The sequence below is a fragment of the Vicugna pacos genome, chromosome 6, assembly GCF_048564905.1.
Source record: "Vicugna pacos chromosome 6, VicPac4, whole genome shotgun sequence".
Classification (NCBI taxonomy): Eukaryota; Metazoa; Chordata; class Mammalia; order Artiodactyla; family Camelidae; genus Vicugna; species Vicugna pacos.
Genome location: NC_132992.1, coordinates 27,592,307 through 27,611,470, shown reverse-complemented (window position 1 = coordinate 27,611,470; position 19,164 = coordinate 27,592,307). Strand labels below are relative to the sequence as shown.

The following is a 19,164-nucleotide window of genomic DNA, read 5'->3' as shown; positions in this document are numbered from 1 at the left end:
CTTACTCACAACATCAGATCAACTTCAGTGAAATTCTCTTTCCCTTTTGCTTTTTTAGTGATAGGTAACTGACACTGTAAATTATTCTTTTGTCAAACCCATAAGGGAAGAGAAGTTAACTCATATGAAACAGAGCTTTAAGCTTGAAATCAGCATTACACTCATGCTGCTTTAGCTCTTACAGCAACCAGCTGAGTGGTATACTCCTTTGTCTATACGTACCTGCTTACTTTTGACTCAGGCTAGAAGCCAGATTTCCCAATTCTATGTGAATAGTCCTGGAAAAAGCAACCAGATCTCACAATTTTTATACAATATGATTTCAACTCTTCCACTTAGCAGACAACTTATACTTATCTCTTGATTAAAGAGTAACTGCTGCTGGTAAAGATAGTGGACTGAATCCACACATCTACTCCCACTCCCTTCTAAAACCTTTGTGGGAGGTAGTTCATAAAAAGGCATAAACTCCAAAAGATAGAGAGCAGAAGAGAGGAAGTGACAAAGTCAAGGAACTTAACAGAAGCAAAAACACTGGGTCCTAGGCCAACAGTGGAGAATGTGGAGGACCAACCCAACTTACACAGTAAAATAACTCCTTCCTCTAAACAACTAAGTAAGAAACTGGTGGCACCAGGTATTTCTGGAAGTAAAGGGGAAATAAAAAGGACATCGAAATAAGAAGCGTTGATTGGTGGTCTACTTCACAAGCAGTCAAGATTCCCAGATCCCTTCCCTCTAGGCTAGCAACTGACTCTCCTCCAACCTGGCAGAACTGTGGAGGTTTATTCTCTACAGAGGGTATAACTGAGGAACTAGCCTGGGAGAAACGAGATGCCGCTAACGGCAGAGGTACTATAATAAAAACAGGATTCAATTAATGTATGCCTGTAAGATTCCACAGCCATTCTCCTTGTTCAACTCCCAGAGGAAAAAAACAAACAGAAACAAAAACAAAAAGCCTGAAGCGTATCTTCATTTCAAGAGGATATTTAAGAATTCTTTTTTTTGGAATCTAATCAGCTCAGATTAAATGACCTAGCTATATTTCTCAATGGTGAAACTCAAGGTCACAAAACCCCATCCACTTAGTGCCTAAAGAAAAATTTTAGGTCTCTACTCTTAAATGTGAGTAGAACACCAAAGATTATCAGAAACATCTCTAAAATGAAAATTAGAGACCAAAGTAAACAATGGAGACAACAGATTATGCAAGAGAGAAGAAAAATTATAATAAAGGTAAAGTATTATAGATTAAATAAAAGAACATTCAGAAAACAAAAATGAGCTTTTATAAATTAAAAATAAGATATGAAGAAATGTAATTGAAAAGTCTGAAGGTAAAATTGACAAATTTTCCCAGAAAGGGCAAAAAATGATGTAGGTAAAAATTAAAAGAGAAAAGTTAGAAATTAAAGGAACATCTAAATAATAGGAATTCAAAGAAGCAAAAACAAAGGAGAGGTAAACCAGTGAAATAAATCAAGAGAATTTCCCAGAACTGAAATTTTCAAACTAAAGATTCTACCTGTCTTAGCACAATGGATAAAAGCATGCACACCCAAGACACGGCACACTAGAGTTTACAATTCTTGGAGCAAAAGAAATATCTTACATAGTCTTACAGAGAGGAGATGGAGAGAGAAATAAATAAGGTTGCATACATACAAACAGGAATCAGAATGACTTGGGCTTCTAAACAGCATACTAAGACGCAAGGGAATGAAGCAACATTATCAAGATCCAGAAGGAAAAACATTCCAAATATAGAATTTATGACTTGCTAAAAAACCAATCAAATGTGAGGAAAGAATGAAGACATTAATAGATACTCACAGTGTCTCAAAACACTTACCTCCTGTGGATATTTTCTTAAAAATCTTATTAAGAATGAGAATAAATTAAAGAAAAATGAAGACACTGGATTCAGGAAACAAGGGCTCCAAAACAGAAAGAGGGTAAAGGGATCTCCAGGATTATGAGGAGTGATAGGATGACACAGCCTTGTAACAGGCACAGAAGGAAACGGGTCCAGCTTACATACACCAGGTCAGAAGGCCCTAGAAGAGACTTTAGGAGAAGGAAACTGAAGAAATACATGTCTGAACATCTGGCTGAGAGATTAGCAAACTGGCAATGAGTATAGCATTGAATTAGTGGTTAGTACTCAGAACGCTAAATAAGCGAACAAGACAATTACTAATTCAAAGGAAAAAATTAAAAAAGTTGTACAGGAAAGGTTTATTACCAGGGTTTATTACTTAACTCAGCTGTGTTTTTTATTTTCATAGTTAAAGTAAACACTATTGATCCAACTGGAATTGCAAAATAACCATTTGGGAAGTTGGAAGATGAGTACACACATGTGATGGAGACAAAGGGAGTAAAGATAACCACATCTGCACAATACAGAATGAGAAGTCAATAAATAATACTAAAATTGGGGGAAATCATAAGTAGTAATATGAAGACAGGGAAGTCCATACCAAAAAATCAAGTATGAGAGATGAAAGTAAGATGGTGAAATGAGTGAGAGTCAGAAGAGACTCAGAGGCTTATTTCTGTAGCAAAGTTTGAAGAATCATTTCAGAGTATTAACTTTGACAAACATTGTAAAATATCACAAAAATAGGAATATTCTTAACAAACATACAAAGGATAGTTCAAAACTTTTAAAATTTGATGTAACATTCATATTAAAATTCATCTCCCTTTTTCAACAATGAGAAAATAATCTTATGGGGGAAAAACAAAAAAGATAAAATAAGTTTACAATCCATTGTTCACTTATCAGATGATAATTTTAGGATCCTGCAGAAGTTTAAGAAGCAATGGCTAAAATAATCCCACAGTTAATTTAGAGTTACATACTTCTAAGCCTTCAAGTCATATTTTTGACCCAGAAATCACATTCCTAGGAATTTATCTAAAGAAAATAATGAGAAATGTACATGAAAATTTATTAGGAAAGATAATAATCCCAGTATTATTTATAATAACTTAAAATGAATGAAATTATTTATAATACTTTAGAAACAAATACTCCTAACAAAAGAGAACTTGTTAAATTTGTCATGCTATATTCATATGCAGAATATAAATATGATGGAATTTATACATCCATTAATTAATGTATTTTCAAAGCAGTTATGTGGGAAAATAAATACAGCATATTAGGAGAAAAAAGGAGACAACCTGCATGTATAGTTGACCCCAATTACGTAGATAAAATATGTGCAAGTGTCTAACTTCATTCATAAACTTGTGTGTACAACAAACTCTCAGGAAATAAAACATCATGGAATACACTGATATGTTAGCAGTGTATATCATGGGGCAGAAGGAGAACTATGCTTTTTATTTCCTTCCTTATACTTTTTCATACCTCAGATTTTCAGCATTAGTCAGGTATTCTTATGTTGTTTTTCAAAAACTCCCATTTATTTACTAGTGGGAACAGGGAAGGGAAAGGGGCAATACAGGCATAGGGGATTAAGAGGTACACAGTATTATGTATAACGTAAGCTACAGGGATCTATTGTACAACACAGGGAATACAGCCAGAATTTTACACTAAATATAAATGGAGTATAATCTTGAAAAATTGTGACTCACTATATTGTATACCCATAATGTATATAATATTGTACATCAACTATACTTCAATTAAAAAATAAAAATTCCAACTTATCTCTATTTCTTATCCCTATTTTTTTTCTTTATCACAGGGAAACATTTTAAAGAATTCAGTGTCCTTGAAAATGTATTATTATTTTGTGTACCTGTAGTTTTAATTTATTTCAATGTTGCTTTTATTTATTCAGTACTTGGCTGCCATCTCACACTGAATAGATTTAACTGTAGACTTGCACTTTGTAATGTGTACCCACCACATTTTAACTAAAAGCTCTCCCAGGAATGGATATCCATATTGCCCCCAACAACCCCTAAACCATCAAAAATACCCCTGCAAAGACTATTCTCACTCAGGAGGTTGGAGGGGATACTCACTCTAGGGACACCATCCATTGTTCAAAATTGATGAAACAGACTATAACTTCTAAGCTTATTTTCCCATGGATAGACTATGCTGTGTTGAGGAATTTTGAGACAATGGGGAGCAACTCAAAAGTTGATAATAGAAGTGTGATATGATCAGATTTGCATTTCATATATAACATGATGGCAACACTGTACACAGTGGATGGACAAGGGGCAAGACAGTGAGGAGACAGACTTGAGCAAGATGATAGGGAAGACAGATTCTAATGCGGTGACACGAGGATAAAAAGGGACAGATAATATGATATTAAGAAGGCAGAATCAAGAGAATGTGGGGCCTTATTTATGAATAATGGAATATATGAAATCATTTATTTCAATCCTTTTTTTTTTTTTTTGGCTTGGATACCTGAGGAAACAATGGGGACTTTCACTCAGGAAACATAAACACGGCAGAAATATGTCAGAAGATAAATGTTCAGTCCTGAACAGTTGAGGCTGAGGTGCTTGAAGACATCTAAGAGACAAAGGTGCCCAGCTGGCAGCTGAATACATGTCTCGAGCATCAAAAAATGATGGAGAAACAGGCTTAATTGTCATAAGAATAATATTGGTAGTTGAAGTCATGGAGGTATTTGATATCACCACAGGAGGAAGGTTGTGGATGGAACCACAACATGTAAGGGCTGGAAGATAATGGGAAGCCCCAATAGGAAGCTAAGAAAGTACTCAGAAATTCAGGAGTGAGTAGTATCATAGAAACCAAAGGATGACAGTTTCAAGAGGGCGCACACTCTTCCAGGGAAATCTAGAAAGACAGGGCCTGAGGTATGTTGCTGGTATTGAGGAACTAGAAGATGATATAGTTGGTCATTACATCAAAATTACCTTGTGCTTGCTAAAAGAACTTGTTTAAAGGTCCTTCAGAACCTAAATTTCACAGTGGTTAAAGAGTATAGGCATTCTTAACAAGGTTCCAGTGAACTGTATCCTCAGGTCTGAAAACAACTGTGGCAGATTGTAAAGAATAAGGATCTTGTTTACTTAATTCATCACATATACTCAGTGCTCATCACAGCATCTGTCACATTCATTATAGGGCCTCAGTAAATGGTAAATAATTTAAAGATGAGAGCAAATGAATGGATAGATAGAAGAACAAACAACTGAATGACAGAACTGAAAAACTCACATCCTTGCCAAAATCTTGGCAAGATTATTGGAGCTTATATTCTGGTGGGGTAAGAGAAGGGGCAACATAAAATATACATGGAGACAGATAAATAAATAAGATAATTCGAGGAGATCTCCTTGAGCTGGGGTAGTCAGGAAGCTTCTCTGAGGAAGTAGCATTTGAGCTGTCACTTAAATTTTGAGAAAGCCTTAACCATGTGATGGTCCCAGGAAAAAAATATTTCAGGCAGAGGAAAGTCCTAAGGAGAAGAAGAGTAACTAAAGTGTGCTTAAGTAATAAAGAGGCATACGTGGCTATGGCTCAGTAAGACAGAGACTGGTAGAAATCGAGCCTGAAAAGATTGATCAATGCTGATCGTACAGGGAGGGTCTAATTGGTTGTGATCTCACAGGAGTTTGTATGTTATTATAATTGAATTGAGAAACCATTTAAACTTTAAACAAAGTAGTAATATATTTGATTTACACTTAAAAAAAATCACTCTGGCATCTGTATGACTAATGGACCATAGCAGGACAATGACAGAAGAAAGCAGACCAGTTAGGAGTTGATGTGGTATTCCAGACAAGAGATGATTACAGTCTGGTGGTAGCAGCAGAGACAGTGAGAAGTGCTTGGATTTGGAATATATTCTGGAGATAGAATAGACAAGAGTATGTTAATAGGTTGGATATGGTAGTTGAGGGAGGAGTGTAAAGAATTTGAATTTTAGCCTGCAGGCAATGGGGACTCATTTAAAGTTTTGAAGTAAGTGAGTAACACAATTACACTAGAATACATTAGAACAATGATCTTGAGGCAATAAGCAAGATGAATTCTTTGGAAAATAAAATGAAAGGTAGAGGCAAATTTGGAGGTATCAGTAATATGCTAGGTCTGAAGTGACAGGCATCTGAATTAAGGTGATGACAAAGGGAACAGCAAAAAGTGGTAGATATAAAGGCTGCAATCAGGTTTGTAGAGATTTAATTTGCAGTGCCTTTGGGTACTACAATTTAGCAGAGAAATCTGGGCTAGAAATATTGGGGAGTCAGCAGAATAGAGCTAGTAATTAAAGCCATGTGAGTGATTGAGATCACCCAGGAAAAGTTTGTAGACCAAAAATGGAGCCTAGACTAGGAACTAGCAAAAAAGAGACTAAGAGTGACCAGAACGAAAGGAGAAAAACTAGGAAAATGTGACATCATGAATGCCAATATAAGCATTTCAAGAAGAAATGTTTAAAACTGTCAAATGAGGACTGAGAAGTATCTATTGGGTTTGGTAAAACTGGAGACCATGGGTGATATTGATCAGAGCTCTATCCATTTAGAGGTAGAAAAAAGAAGCCACATGCTAGGTATATGAGGCATCTGAGACATGAAGAAGTACTGATTACGAATACAGATAATACTTCTGATATTTTTATTTTTGAAGCAAAGAAGAAAGAGAAGTGGAAGAAACAGAGAAACAACTAGAGTAGAAAGAGGGAATCTTTAGGATGGGAGACGGTAGCATGTTTCAATAGTGATGTGGAGGAGACCATAAAGAGAGAGAAGAGGAAGACCCTGGGGTGGGGAGGGGGAGGGTTGATTGCAAGTTCTCTAAGAAGGCAGATGCTAATGGGATCCAGAGCACAGAGTGGGTTCACCTTATACAGGACAAAGGACACTTGTCCAAGTCATAGCTAGCAAGGATAGGTGAGAGTGCATAGTTAGGAGTGGTGCTCAGAGGTAGAGGGTTTCCCAGGATGCTGATTTCTATTTTCTCTGTGAAGAAAGAACCAAGTCATCCTCTCAACATGAGGGTGAGATATGAAGGGATTTGAAATTTGAGGAGACTAGAGAAGGAATAAAATGGCCATCATGGAGAATGGGTAGAGAATGTCTCCAGAGAAATGTAAGATTGCCAGGTCACGTGAAGAACGTGCTGAAGTTGAATAAAATAGTTTCTGCATTTCTATGCTTAAACATCCTATGATAATACCCAGGTTAATTCACAATCAACATTACGGCAATCCTAAAACTTTACTTGCCTTTTCTACAAAGAATCCCTATGTGCTTGAAACCTGAACTCACAAATTCAAGTCTTAGAAGCAGCTTACAAAAACTCTTTAGCCAAAGCTCCAGTCTCTCATTTCTGAAGTTCTCTTTCTTTCACTCTCATAAATGTAATTTCATTATTCATCTACACTGTTTTTGCACAAGCAAAATTTAGTCTGATGGTAGTGAATAGATATGAACATAACTATGTCGGCCATAGAACAAACTGCTGTGAGAAGAGTCCTACCAGAGGGGCATGGAAAGCAACCATGTTCATTAGATAGATTTAAATAAATAACACCAAATTATCTAGAAATTGAATATAATTTACCACGATTATGGAATCATTTTATTTTTATTTTAATTTCCACTATTTTCCTAGCACATATTAGATGCTTAAGTAATGCTTAAAAGAAGAAATTAACATTAAGGATTTCTAAGCATTTGACACATACTGATAAACCAAAAAATAATCAGATACAAGTAAGTCTGAAAGAAAACGTGAAACCCAAACAGCTTGCGAAGAGTATAACTGCTAATAGTTCACATCATAGCAATGGGGTTAATAATTCCAAAGACAATTTTGATGAAATAAGAGCATGGGAGGGAAAAATGTTAACATAATAAAGGAGTTCACTTCTTTCACAGAAGGTGATTTTTTTTTCCCACCATGATTGTAGAATTTATAAAAAAAAAAAAAACCAAAAAACCCTAATGATTACATCATTCTACTTAATTTTGCATTTCCATACTAATAATAACATCTGACCCCTAACTCATAAAATACAACACAGTTAATAGAAAAGAGCAAAAATAACAAAATCTTTCTTTAATATTTAGACATTTGGAGTTGACACTTAGGACTTGACAATGATAAGTATTGAACATTGTAATTTAAAGCCTTGGGATAATGTCTTTACTACTCTGCAAGTTAATTTCCTAATTGGTGAAAAAGAAGAGATTAGATTAGATAATCTTGAAATGAACTTTCCACTCACATTTCTGATGGAAACGCATCTGATCGTGGAGACCATCAGGTACTGCAGGAGTACAGTACTTTACAATGTCCATTTGAATTTATTAAAACTTTTGACAGAACAATTTCCTTTTAGATACAGCTTACTTACTCTTTTTGTGAGCTCAACAAGCTGGTCATAACTTTCATAATTAATTTTAAACATAATTTTAAACATTCTCATATCCATTAGAGGTTTAATTTTTTCATAAAACCGTATCATCAATATATCTGATTTTTTCTAAAAATTGATTTTATAATCATCACATCATGGCATTGCTTTTTCTCCTTTCAGATGCCCATATTTTGAAAGCTAGTATAAATTCTTACCTCTAAGAGATAAGGCTCCATTTGATCCAAGGTTTTTCCAAGATGTTTATCTGGATCTAAACCTGCCAAGAAAGATTAAATATTTTTTAGTTAACTATTAAATTGGAGGTTTAAAGACACATTTCCCTTCCCTAGGCTCTTCCTTGCATAGGAAACCAGTGTGTGTGTGTATTTTAAATTACTTTGATCCTAAATCAAAATGTACTTTTGCTAGTATTTTCTTGGGTAACTGGTTTTCTTGCTCCTGAAAAATAAGTTTCATTCCAATTCATCTCAATTGCACTTCATCAAATACCACATGCATTGTTTCAACCCCTTTTACATTTTTGAGGAATTGTAATTAGGATGGGAAAAAAGGTATCATTTCAAAGATACAAAATTTAAATCCTTGTTACTATTATTACTATTATTATTTTGTTTTACTCATGGACAACAGTGAGAATTTTCTGACTTATACTAATTTATCTCAGCCTTATTTGGAGAGTAAAAGCAAAAAATCAAGGAGTAGTAGACTTTATGCCTATATAATTAACTCACTTAGTGGCATCTAAACACAAATAATCGTATTACCAAATTAAGTAATATTTCATTTCAGTGACCACTTAATGTGACAATATGTTTTTCAAGAAAAGACAGAAACATTCTGAAAAATCATTATAGTACCAATAGCATGTGCATAATCTCTGATACAGATGTTCAACTGATGTAATAGTAGAGTTTATGTGGGTGATGGGGTATAGGTGAACTACTGTGGACAAAAGGAATTCTTCCCACACGTCAAAACTAACCTGTCAGAGGAAAAAAAGAATCACACGTCGCAAGTCAGCTATGAAATTAATAAATTAATTTTAGATATTTATACCCATAATACATGTATTAGCTTAGGTTTGTTTATTTTTTATTATTTTTATGTTTATTATTAGTTTAAACCATTTAGGTTATTAATTATACAAACTGAATAATAATTTTCTCCTTCTAGTCAGATGTCTTTTTTGGTAATATAACATTTCTTATAATCACATACAAAATAATAAAAGAGAAGTCAGGTAAAGCTTAAGGATTCTTCTGCTACTGAGTATTAAGTTACATCAAGTCCAAAGCAAACAACTCAGACTAGCAGCATTAGTAGATTGTTTGAGTCAAATCCCTTCACAACAATCTTATTTTCATGGTGTATTCACTAAAATTTCACAAAAATTCACTAAAATTCACAAAATTTCAATTGGCTGTGTAAATGTACAGATGAAATAATTGTTGACTTTGTCCAGTTCCTTTATTCCTGTCAACCAGTTTGCAATTCAATGTTTAAAATGAGTAAGAAAATGAAGTATTTTGAGACAAACACTCATTAATCATCACTCAGATTTAACAAGCATTAATATCTTGCCATATCTTCTCTACAACTTTAAGAAATAAACACCACCAACATAACAGAATTTCAGTAGTATATCAATCCCTAATCAATCTATTTCCTCTAGCTTTTCTACATGGATAACCATTCTTTTGAAGTTGGTATGTTATTTCCTAACTATGCTTTTATAACTACAAAGGTAGATATCCAAAACAATATTTGGTATTGTTCATATATATTAAATTTTTACATGAATGATAAGTTTTTACTTGTTCTGTTCCATTTAATTATTAATGAGATTTACTTACATTGATGACTATGGCTCTGGTCCACTCGCTTTTATTGTTTATTGTATTCCATTATATGGATATATCAGAATTTACCCATCCACTTTACAGTAGATGGACAGTTGGGCATTGACTTATTTTTAACGTCTGTTTTGCCACTAGTGAGTACTTTCTATGCTGCAGTAAATATGTTTTATGTGAAATTACTATGATCGAGAAGAAAAAAATACATGTATATACAAACATATATATGATTATATAATCTTCAGGTCTATTAGATATTGCCAAACTCCTCTCCAAAGCAGTACTGCCACTTTGTACTTTTACTATCAAAGAAACAGAATTCTTATTTCCTATAATGTGAAAATAACTGAATGTTGTCAGATTTTTCATCTTTGTCAATCTGAGATATATGGACATATAAAAATGTTTTGGATACTTGTTTTAATTTTCATCTTCTGATTACTATTAAAAGTAAGCACTTTTTCATATTTCATTGCCATTCATTCAGGTTTTCACTTCTATGAATTGCTTATTAATCACTTGCCCATTTTTAATGCTGAGTTTTTTCTTTTACTTGATGATTCTAGTTCTTGGTATATTCTGAATGCTAATTCTTCATCATTATGGGCATAGTAAACATCTTCCTATTCAGTGGCTTGTAATTACAGTTTTTTTAATTGGGGAAGATCTTTTGATCAACATAAACTTTTTACCTTTTAGTAGTCAAAAGAATTGTTATTTTAAAATGTTTTTCTTTGTATTATAATAAACTCTTTCATGTCCCAAAGTCATAATATTAGTCCCTTATATTTTCTTTTCAAAGTTTCAAAAATTTTCTCCTCACATTTAGATCCTCAATTCCATGTACAATTTACTGTCAGTTCTCATAGATGTAGTGTTATAACTGTATCTCTTATTTATGGATAAGCACTGTTTATGGAATCCCTTCCCTACCAATGTATATGCCACCTCTGCCAAACACAAAATTTCCATTCATATGTAAATCTGTTATGTCGCCTACAACTTACTTTAAAATATTTCAGCATAACCAATATACAAGTGTCTGTTTTAACCTACACTTAGAGACGGTTACTTGGCAACTGAAGGACTCAAATCAGAACCCGTAACTCCAGAGGCCATAACTTTTACTGCTACAGTTATCTTTATAACTTCTGGTATTAGTTATCTTAGATCAGCAAGAGAAAGTTTGCTAATTAACATGTCTGTTAGAAATGATTTTTCCTTGTGAAATTTATTTATTTAAAAAACAAATTATATAGTACTACTATGTGCAAGGCACTGTTACAAGTACCCTACAAATATTAACTAACTAAATTCTTACAACAATCCAATGAATGGTATTACCATTGTCCCCACTTATATAAGAAAAATTGAGGCAAACAGAAGTTTAATGACTCCAAAGTCACCACTTCCAACAGATGAAACTAGGATTCAAACTTAGGAAGTCTGGCTGTGGAGTCCAGACTTTTGACTACTAGATCATGTTGATTCTCTATGTTGTTAGGCATGCTTCCATCCATACTTCATTTACTAAGATTTCTTTGCTGTTTTCTTGATCATACTTGTCAATTCTGCTGTTTCACAGCATGAACAAACACCAAATTTTAAAAACATTTTGTCCATAACTACTGAAATGTGTTCTCCAACATCTTCACCAATACTAGATTAAATTTAAAGCTTTTGCCATTCTGAAAGAAAAAATGGTATGTTCTTGGTATTTTTATTTGCATATCTTTACTCATGTATGATTGAGGTGTAACAAGTTTTTCAGAAATGTGTGGCCAGATTTATAACTTTTTTTTTTACTGTGAATTGACTATTCATATTCTTTGACTATTTTTCTAACAGACTGTTCATTATTTTTTCTTAATAATACTTAAACATTTCTAAATCAAGGCCATTTGCTTTATGAATTCACACAGGGTAGAACATTTTATTGGTGATTGGTCTTTGATTCTTGATGGATCTTGTCACATACTTAGCAACTTGGGGAGTCTCATCAAGGTGCCAGCTTTTCGTTGCTGTTTTTAAAATTTTTTCACGTTTCAACTTCGTAAATTTTACTCTTACTTCTATCATTTTCTTATTTCTGCTTTCTTTATATTTATTCAATAGCTTATTTATTTCTAGCTTATTGATTTGAACACTTAATTCCTTTATACTTACACATTTCTTATTTTTCAAACAGAAAGATTTAAGTACCAATTTAGCTGCATCTCAGAGGATTTGAAAAGTGGCATATTTATTGTCATTCAGTTTTCAATATTCTGTCATTTTTATTAAGTTATTTAGAATTACTCTTGTAAGTGTCAAGACATATTTGTTTATTTTTACTACCTTTTGTTGTTTTCTAATTTGATTGCATTATGGTCAAGACTGCAGTCTTTATACGACAATTCTTCAAAATTTGATAAAAGTTCCTTTGTGACTTCTGGATAGTTAAGTTTTATAAATGCCCCACTTGTGCACGGAAAATGGGTCTGTTGAGAGCAAAACACAATTCTATACCTACACACACCTCATGATCTTAATTGTTAATTCTGTTGTTCAAATCTTCTGTAACCTTACCACTATCTCCACACATGACTTTTATCATATATTCTATTTATCAATGTTACAAAATCAGCTTTCTTTTGTTAATATTTTCCTGATATACATGCAACCAGATTTTGAAAAATTTTATCTTATAATTACAGGTTCAAAGAATTATAAATTTTTTTTACATTTTACAATTTTTGTCTGGACCTGTTTCTCTCATCTTATTGTGGACATTTTGTTACATTAAACTTTATACATATATAATTTCCTTTGCCATTTTCTGCCTCATAATGGATCAAAAAGGATTTTTCGTGTTTTCTCTGTTGATTATAAAGCTCTAGATTGAATTTCTACTCTTCAGTAATCACAATTTTTAACACACATTCAAAACCACAGTATTGAAGTCTAAAGGTATTAAGTATCTAAAAATTTATGAATCTAATAAATAATAATAATTATTAATCTAATAATGTGGTTAGCATCTTTTTGACCAAGAGAAATTAACATGTTTTAACTAGACACTAAGTATGTTCCACCATTTAAGTTGTTAACATTGTGTTAAATTTTAGTTTCATCATTTTTGGTAAGAAAATGTCAGCTTACCAACACATTTTACTATGTCTATGCTCACCACTGTCTCTCATTCATTTCTCCTGGAACTCAATTCATTTGTAACTGAAGTCCACTCTCAATTTTTCACTGAAGATCTGTGAGTGGTAAATTCTCCTAGGTTTTACATGTCTGATAATGTCCTATTTCATCATCACTACCATGCGGCAGTTTAGTTGTAATATATTAATTCTTTAGGCATTAGTTGCTCCCAGTGAGATTTACACTGTCAGTCTGATAGTGGTTCCCACATAAGGAATTTTTATTTCCTTTGTGCTAGATTGTACAATTTTCACTTTACTTATTATATTCTGTAATTTTAAAACAAGGTGTCTAAGGTTATGTTAAATTTTATTCATGTTGCACAGCACCCGATATGCATTTTCAATTCCACAACTCCTATCTTTCTTCAAACCTAGAAAATTTTCAGCCATTACATCTGTAAATACTGTTTTTCTGCTTTTATTTTTTTTTCTGAAACATCTACTACACAAATATTGCAGTTTCCCAATCTATCCTCCATATTTTAAAGTTGCTCTTTCAATTCTTTACCTCTCTGTGTTGTATTTTGGGTGAATTACTTTTTTCTGCTTCACTCATTCTCTCTCTGACTTGGTTCATCTAGAGTTTATTCTGCCCACTGAGTATTTTGTTTTTTAAATGACTATGTTTCACTGCCAAAATTTCTAATTGGTGACTTCATATCATACTGTTGTTTCATTTTGAGTGCTTTATTTTTCTAACTGATTGCTTTCTCTTTAATGGATGCTTTATTTTTTCTTTATCTGAGTTCCTCCCAAACAGGGGGCACTTTCAGGCTGTTGCCCCACAGTTGCTTTTGCCTGTTTCCTGACCCTTTGTATTACAGCCTCACAGCTTCAGTCCTGTACTATTTTGTACACTTTGTCTATTCATTTCTAATTCACAGAGATGTTTACAATGCTTTCCAGCACAAGTATGTCTTTCATACTTCTCCTTCATATATTCATCTATTACTGCCATGGTTTGGGGTGGAAATTTGGAAAACTCAAGGCAAGAATGTACAAGGCCAGAATGGCAGGAAGCCACTTTTTAGTCTCGCTTCCAGCTCCTTGATTCTCGTATATATTGATCACACAACACATACATATCACCTCAGCACTTAGCACTACGCTACACATCATTAAAATCATTTAAAAGGTCTCTCATGATTGAATCTAAGAATTTATGTTTTGTGTTCTCTCCAAGGATCTGGGAGTAAATAAGTACCTATCTAAAAGGCATGAGAGGGAATTTAAGACCATATGGTTTTATATAGAGCACTGAAAGATCAAACTGACGATCTCCCCATTTTTCTTGCAGTCTTTTAATTCACTGCAGAATCATCAGGCCCCAGTTCCGAACTGTTAACAAAGAGAAATAACTGTTGTATCTCATTTCAAAGACGGCTGCAGTCCATGATGGGTAAAGTGATTTGGCTCAGCTTTAGATAAGAGAGTCAGTAAAATAAGTAAACATAAGCCACACTGGGCACAATTTTTCCACATGAGTCTGTATTTATCACAGAGGTATACCCTGGTAAAAATTAGCTGATTATTTCAAGACTTCTGTGTATTCATAGAAATATTTTCAATTTATTTATTCCTGGGATAAACACTGAAAATTCTATGGATCTAAAACAAGTAGAATAAATTGAACTTTAAAACTTTAAGGAAGATTTTAAAACATTTTTCTTAAAGACATTATAGATCATTTCACTGAGAGATTATTGTAAAATTCTAAAATAGCTATAAGACAGCTACATTTCTTTTTCCTCAGAGTTAATAATAAAATAAGCTGCAAGGATGAATCTTTATAGTTTGGTGATGGGGTCTGCACCATGTTTAGTGACGGGGTAGATGCCATTATGATTCATGGTCTGATGCTTTAGATATTTCACGCAGGGCAGACAATCAGTAGCCACACTTCACTTACACATAATGATAGATAATTTCAATGGACATGTAAAACCAAGGAGATGGCAGAATCTAAGAAATAAGCAATTTTGACACATTATAAATTTATCAGAGGTTATGTTTGGTGGTTTTGGCAGGCTTCTTTGGCATAAACAATGATTTAGGAGTTGTTACCTCATGAGATTGTACTATTTAAGTAGATTAATTCTCTTCCAAAAACTGTCTAAGTTTTAATAATGAAACTGGTTGTCTAGATTCAATAGAATAGTCTATGTACCCTTCTGAATGAATCATTCTACTTTAAATCAACACTGTGTATAATACATACTTGTGTCAGGCTAACTTGTTCCACCGTACTTGGTAATGACTACTCAAGTCCTTTTCTCCTGACACCTTGCTGGTTACTCCATCTGAGTGCAGTCTGTCTTTGCTTCCATTTTTCTTTTCATTAGAAAGTGACAAGTCATTGGAGACCTCATGGTAACTGCCTATATGATGTGCACTTCAAATTGTTTTTAAAAAATATTTTCTCAGATAAGATCCAGAGATCTCTATCAAATGAAGCTTTTGTCCTTGAGAAATCAATGGCCTGAAGCCATCCTGATTTCAGAGATCTCTTCTAAACTAGTTGAGACCATTACACGAGATGGTATTTGTCAGGGATGTGGCAGGAAGATTATTCATTCTACCCCAGAATACATTCAGATATGGAACTTTTCTCAAAAAATTTTTTACTGCCTAAAACACTGATGATTCCATAAATATTAAACTATATGCAAATGAAAACTCTTTGTGAGTTATTTTTATAAATATAATGAATGACTGAATATTTAATTTTCTTACACTTGCACATTTCTTCACAACTTTCTTCATTTAGAAACATCTTAGTATTATATGTACAATCTTTATGATATTTGCTTTAATTTTTCTAAATGGAACAAGACAATTATAAAGATAATTTTAAAACAAGGATCTGGAGAAACAGATCACTTAAACTTAGGGAAAAAAAAAACTGTTAGCTTATCTATAATTGTGAAGCCCAAAGATGTTAATCTTTATCTCATGTATTTTGGTTTGGCATTTTCTAACTAGATGATATGCACAGAGAGTTCTAACACTGAAGATCCTTCATAATTGAGAATGGAAGGTCAGGGTCAGATTAGCATCAGTAAATAATACATTTATCATCGGATTTATGCTTTAAGTGGTTTAGAGAGAAATATTTTAAATAATAAAATCAATGTTTGATTAAAATTTAACACAAAGCTAAGACAACATAAATAACTTCTCAGTTTAATTTACTTGTTTTAACAACAGGAATCCACTTATATTTCTAAGCACAACTAAAGAAAGATTCTAATATACCACTATACTTGCTCTCAAATGATTCTAGTATATAGACTCACTTTAGAGTATATGAATACATAACAATGCCTCAGTAATTTAAAAATCCATTGTATATATTCATTCTATTTTCAATTTTTAAGCAGTAGCCATTCAACTTGTAAATGCAGCCAGTCCAAAGGCATAACCTTCTCTTTCTTTAAATAAATCCTAGTATCTAGACCCAATACAATTTCAGTATAATTTGAAAATCTCTCTCCTAATCTTTGTAATGTCATCATTCCCATTTTATTTTATATAAAACTGCATTATGTTAAAAACCTTTGAGGGACTGTGAAAAGCCTATGAAAAAGCCTTACTCGTTCATGAGCTGGGTCATGAATGGACATAAACTGTGCTTCACCAAAATCCTGTCTGTTCAATTTACCTCCTGAGTCAGTCAGTTGTGGAATATGAGTCCCAGTGCATCTAACTCTCTTATGAAAACCTTTACAATCATTGAGATGGTTACATTTATTAATATTGATATAAATATCAGTATCAAAAAATAACAATATTAATAAAGATTATTACAATCCATAGGACCCAAGATGATATTATATTTAAAGTACATTTTAACTCAAATACATAAATAAGTTACTTTAAATTACTAACAAAATTTTCTCCAAAGCAGAGAAAAAATTTATTATAAATTCTGACACCTAACCATTTAATCATGTCTTATAGACATTCCTTGATGGAAGCTGGGTGGATGAATAAACCCACAACAAGACCTAGGCACTGGATAACTCCATGCAGAATTAAGAAATTAATTAGGAGGAAGAACCATAATTTGCAGAGCTGACATCTATTTTACTTTCCTTGCATGTATCAATGGGAAGCAATTACAATTCAATTAAAATATTCAATTTTATTACTTTACTGACTGACCTTGAAGTTAATGCCTGTTTTATTTAATTGCATCATCTATGAATAAATGTTAACCCTACAATGATATGCCCCATTATTTTCAATGCATTTTTCAACTTCTCAACTGAATTATATCAGTCAATTTATTGTCTACTGTCATGAAAGCAAGTGGAGGTTTATTTCTTCGCGACAGCCCAATATATGATATGAGAGAAACACCACAAAATGTTTGATAATGCTATTTTTAACAGAGTCAAGTAAAATGAATTGTGTTCTCATCTCAACTTTTGTAGCCTAGACTTTTACTGTAAAATCAGTAGGCAATATTAGAAAAGGTATAATCACTCTGAGAAGCAATTTCTAGTCTGCCTATAATTCTTGATAACTTTCAATGAAGACAAGAATGGAGCATCCTGTGTATCTTCAAAAGTTGAACACACACACACACACACACACACACACCCCTAATAATTTCTTCCTATTTTCACCAAGCTCACTGGCCATCAGAATAAGCAAATTCCATTTTAAAAGCTCTAATGGTTTTGTTGGTAAATGTAACCCTTTTTTTCTTGTTGTTTCCAGACTCCAACTGAGCACACCATTACTGTGCAATTGAGCACTCTGTAAATAAAATGACCATATTTATGTCAAAAAGAATAGATATGAAAGACTGACTATATGATATTTAAGGTAAAAATTAGCTCACATATTTTGAAAGTTGACCATTTGGGGAAGGATCTTATTTCAATTTCCAGATTCTCCATTTCTAAAATTAGATCACCAAAAGTTTACCTATCTTAGAGGTTGTGCTAGGACTCATCTCAAAATGCAGTTTCTTTCTGAAATCTATGGACTGGTATTTTATGCCCAAGTAAGTAACATAAAAGAGACCCAGACACTTTATGGACTCACTTTTAAGATTCATGGCATCCAAGAAACTAATAAATCATATTAAGTATAATTATGCAGTTAATGATAATCAATACTTGCTGGTGATAGCTGAAATGATCCATTCTTCTACATTTAAAAATACTACACAGTTTTAATATGCAAAAATTAATAAAAAGACATGATTCAAACAGAAATTCTCTTAAAGGGGGATTTGAAATACTTTATTTTATATCTAAAATAAAATACTTTTATATTCATTTAGAATAAAATATAATATTTTATTTTAGAAATATCTTCCCAATCTTTCACATTAGTTTTCAACATGATGAGTACTGGAAACGGAAAGAAGCTCAGTATGAGCAGGGAGGGTTTGAAGGGGTGAAAGTTGAGGTTAAAACAGTAGACAAAGCCAAACTCTATAGGATCTCATGTTTCATTTCCTAGAGTTTATACTTGAATGTAAGGTTACAGAGAAGACAGAAATTCTAAGCAGAGGAATAATATGATCCAATTTAACCTTCAGAGAGATCACTCCAGCTTCAGCCTAATCGCTTGCCAGGAAACAAAACTGAAGGGAAGAAGGGAAATAAAGGGACTGCTGAGATAATTAGTGAGACAGGACATAACAGACAAAAGCAATCGGTATGGAAGGAAAAGAACAGATTTGACAGCAACGTAGGTAGGGTATATAGTACTTGCTGATGAACTGGGTAT

At 33.0% G+C, this 19,164-nt stretch overlaps 1 protein-coding gene across 1 annotated transcript in view; it reads right to left on the bottom strand.

Moving 5' to 3' along the window:
• DPH6 (diphthamine biosynthesis 6) overlaps positions 1-19,164 on the bottom strand; it is a 149,388-nt gene that overhangs the window by 24,689 nt on the left and 105,535 nt on the right. The window contains exon 6 of the mRNA XM_006201622.4: positions 8,564-8,625. Within this exon, the coding sequence (XP_006201684.1) occupies positions 8,564-8,625 (62 nt within the window). The remainder of the gene's footprint in view (positions 1-8,563; positions 8,626-19,164) is intronic.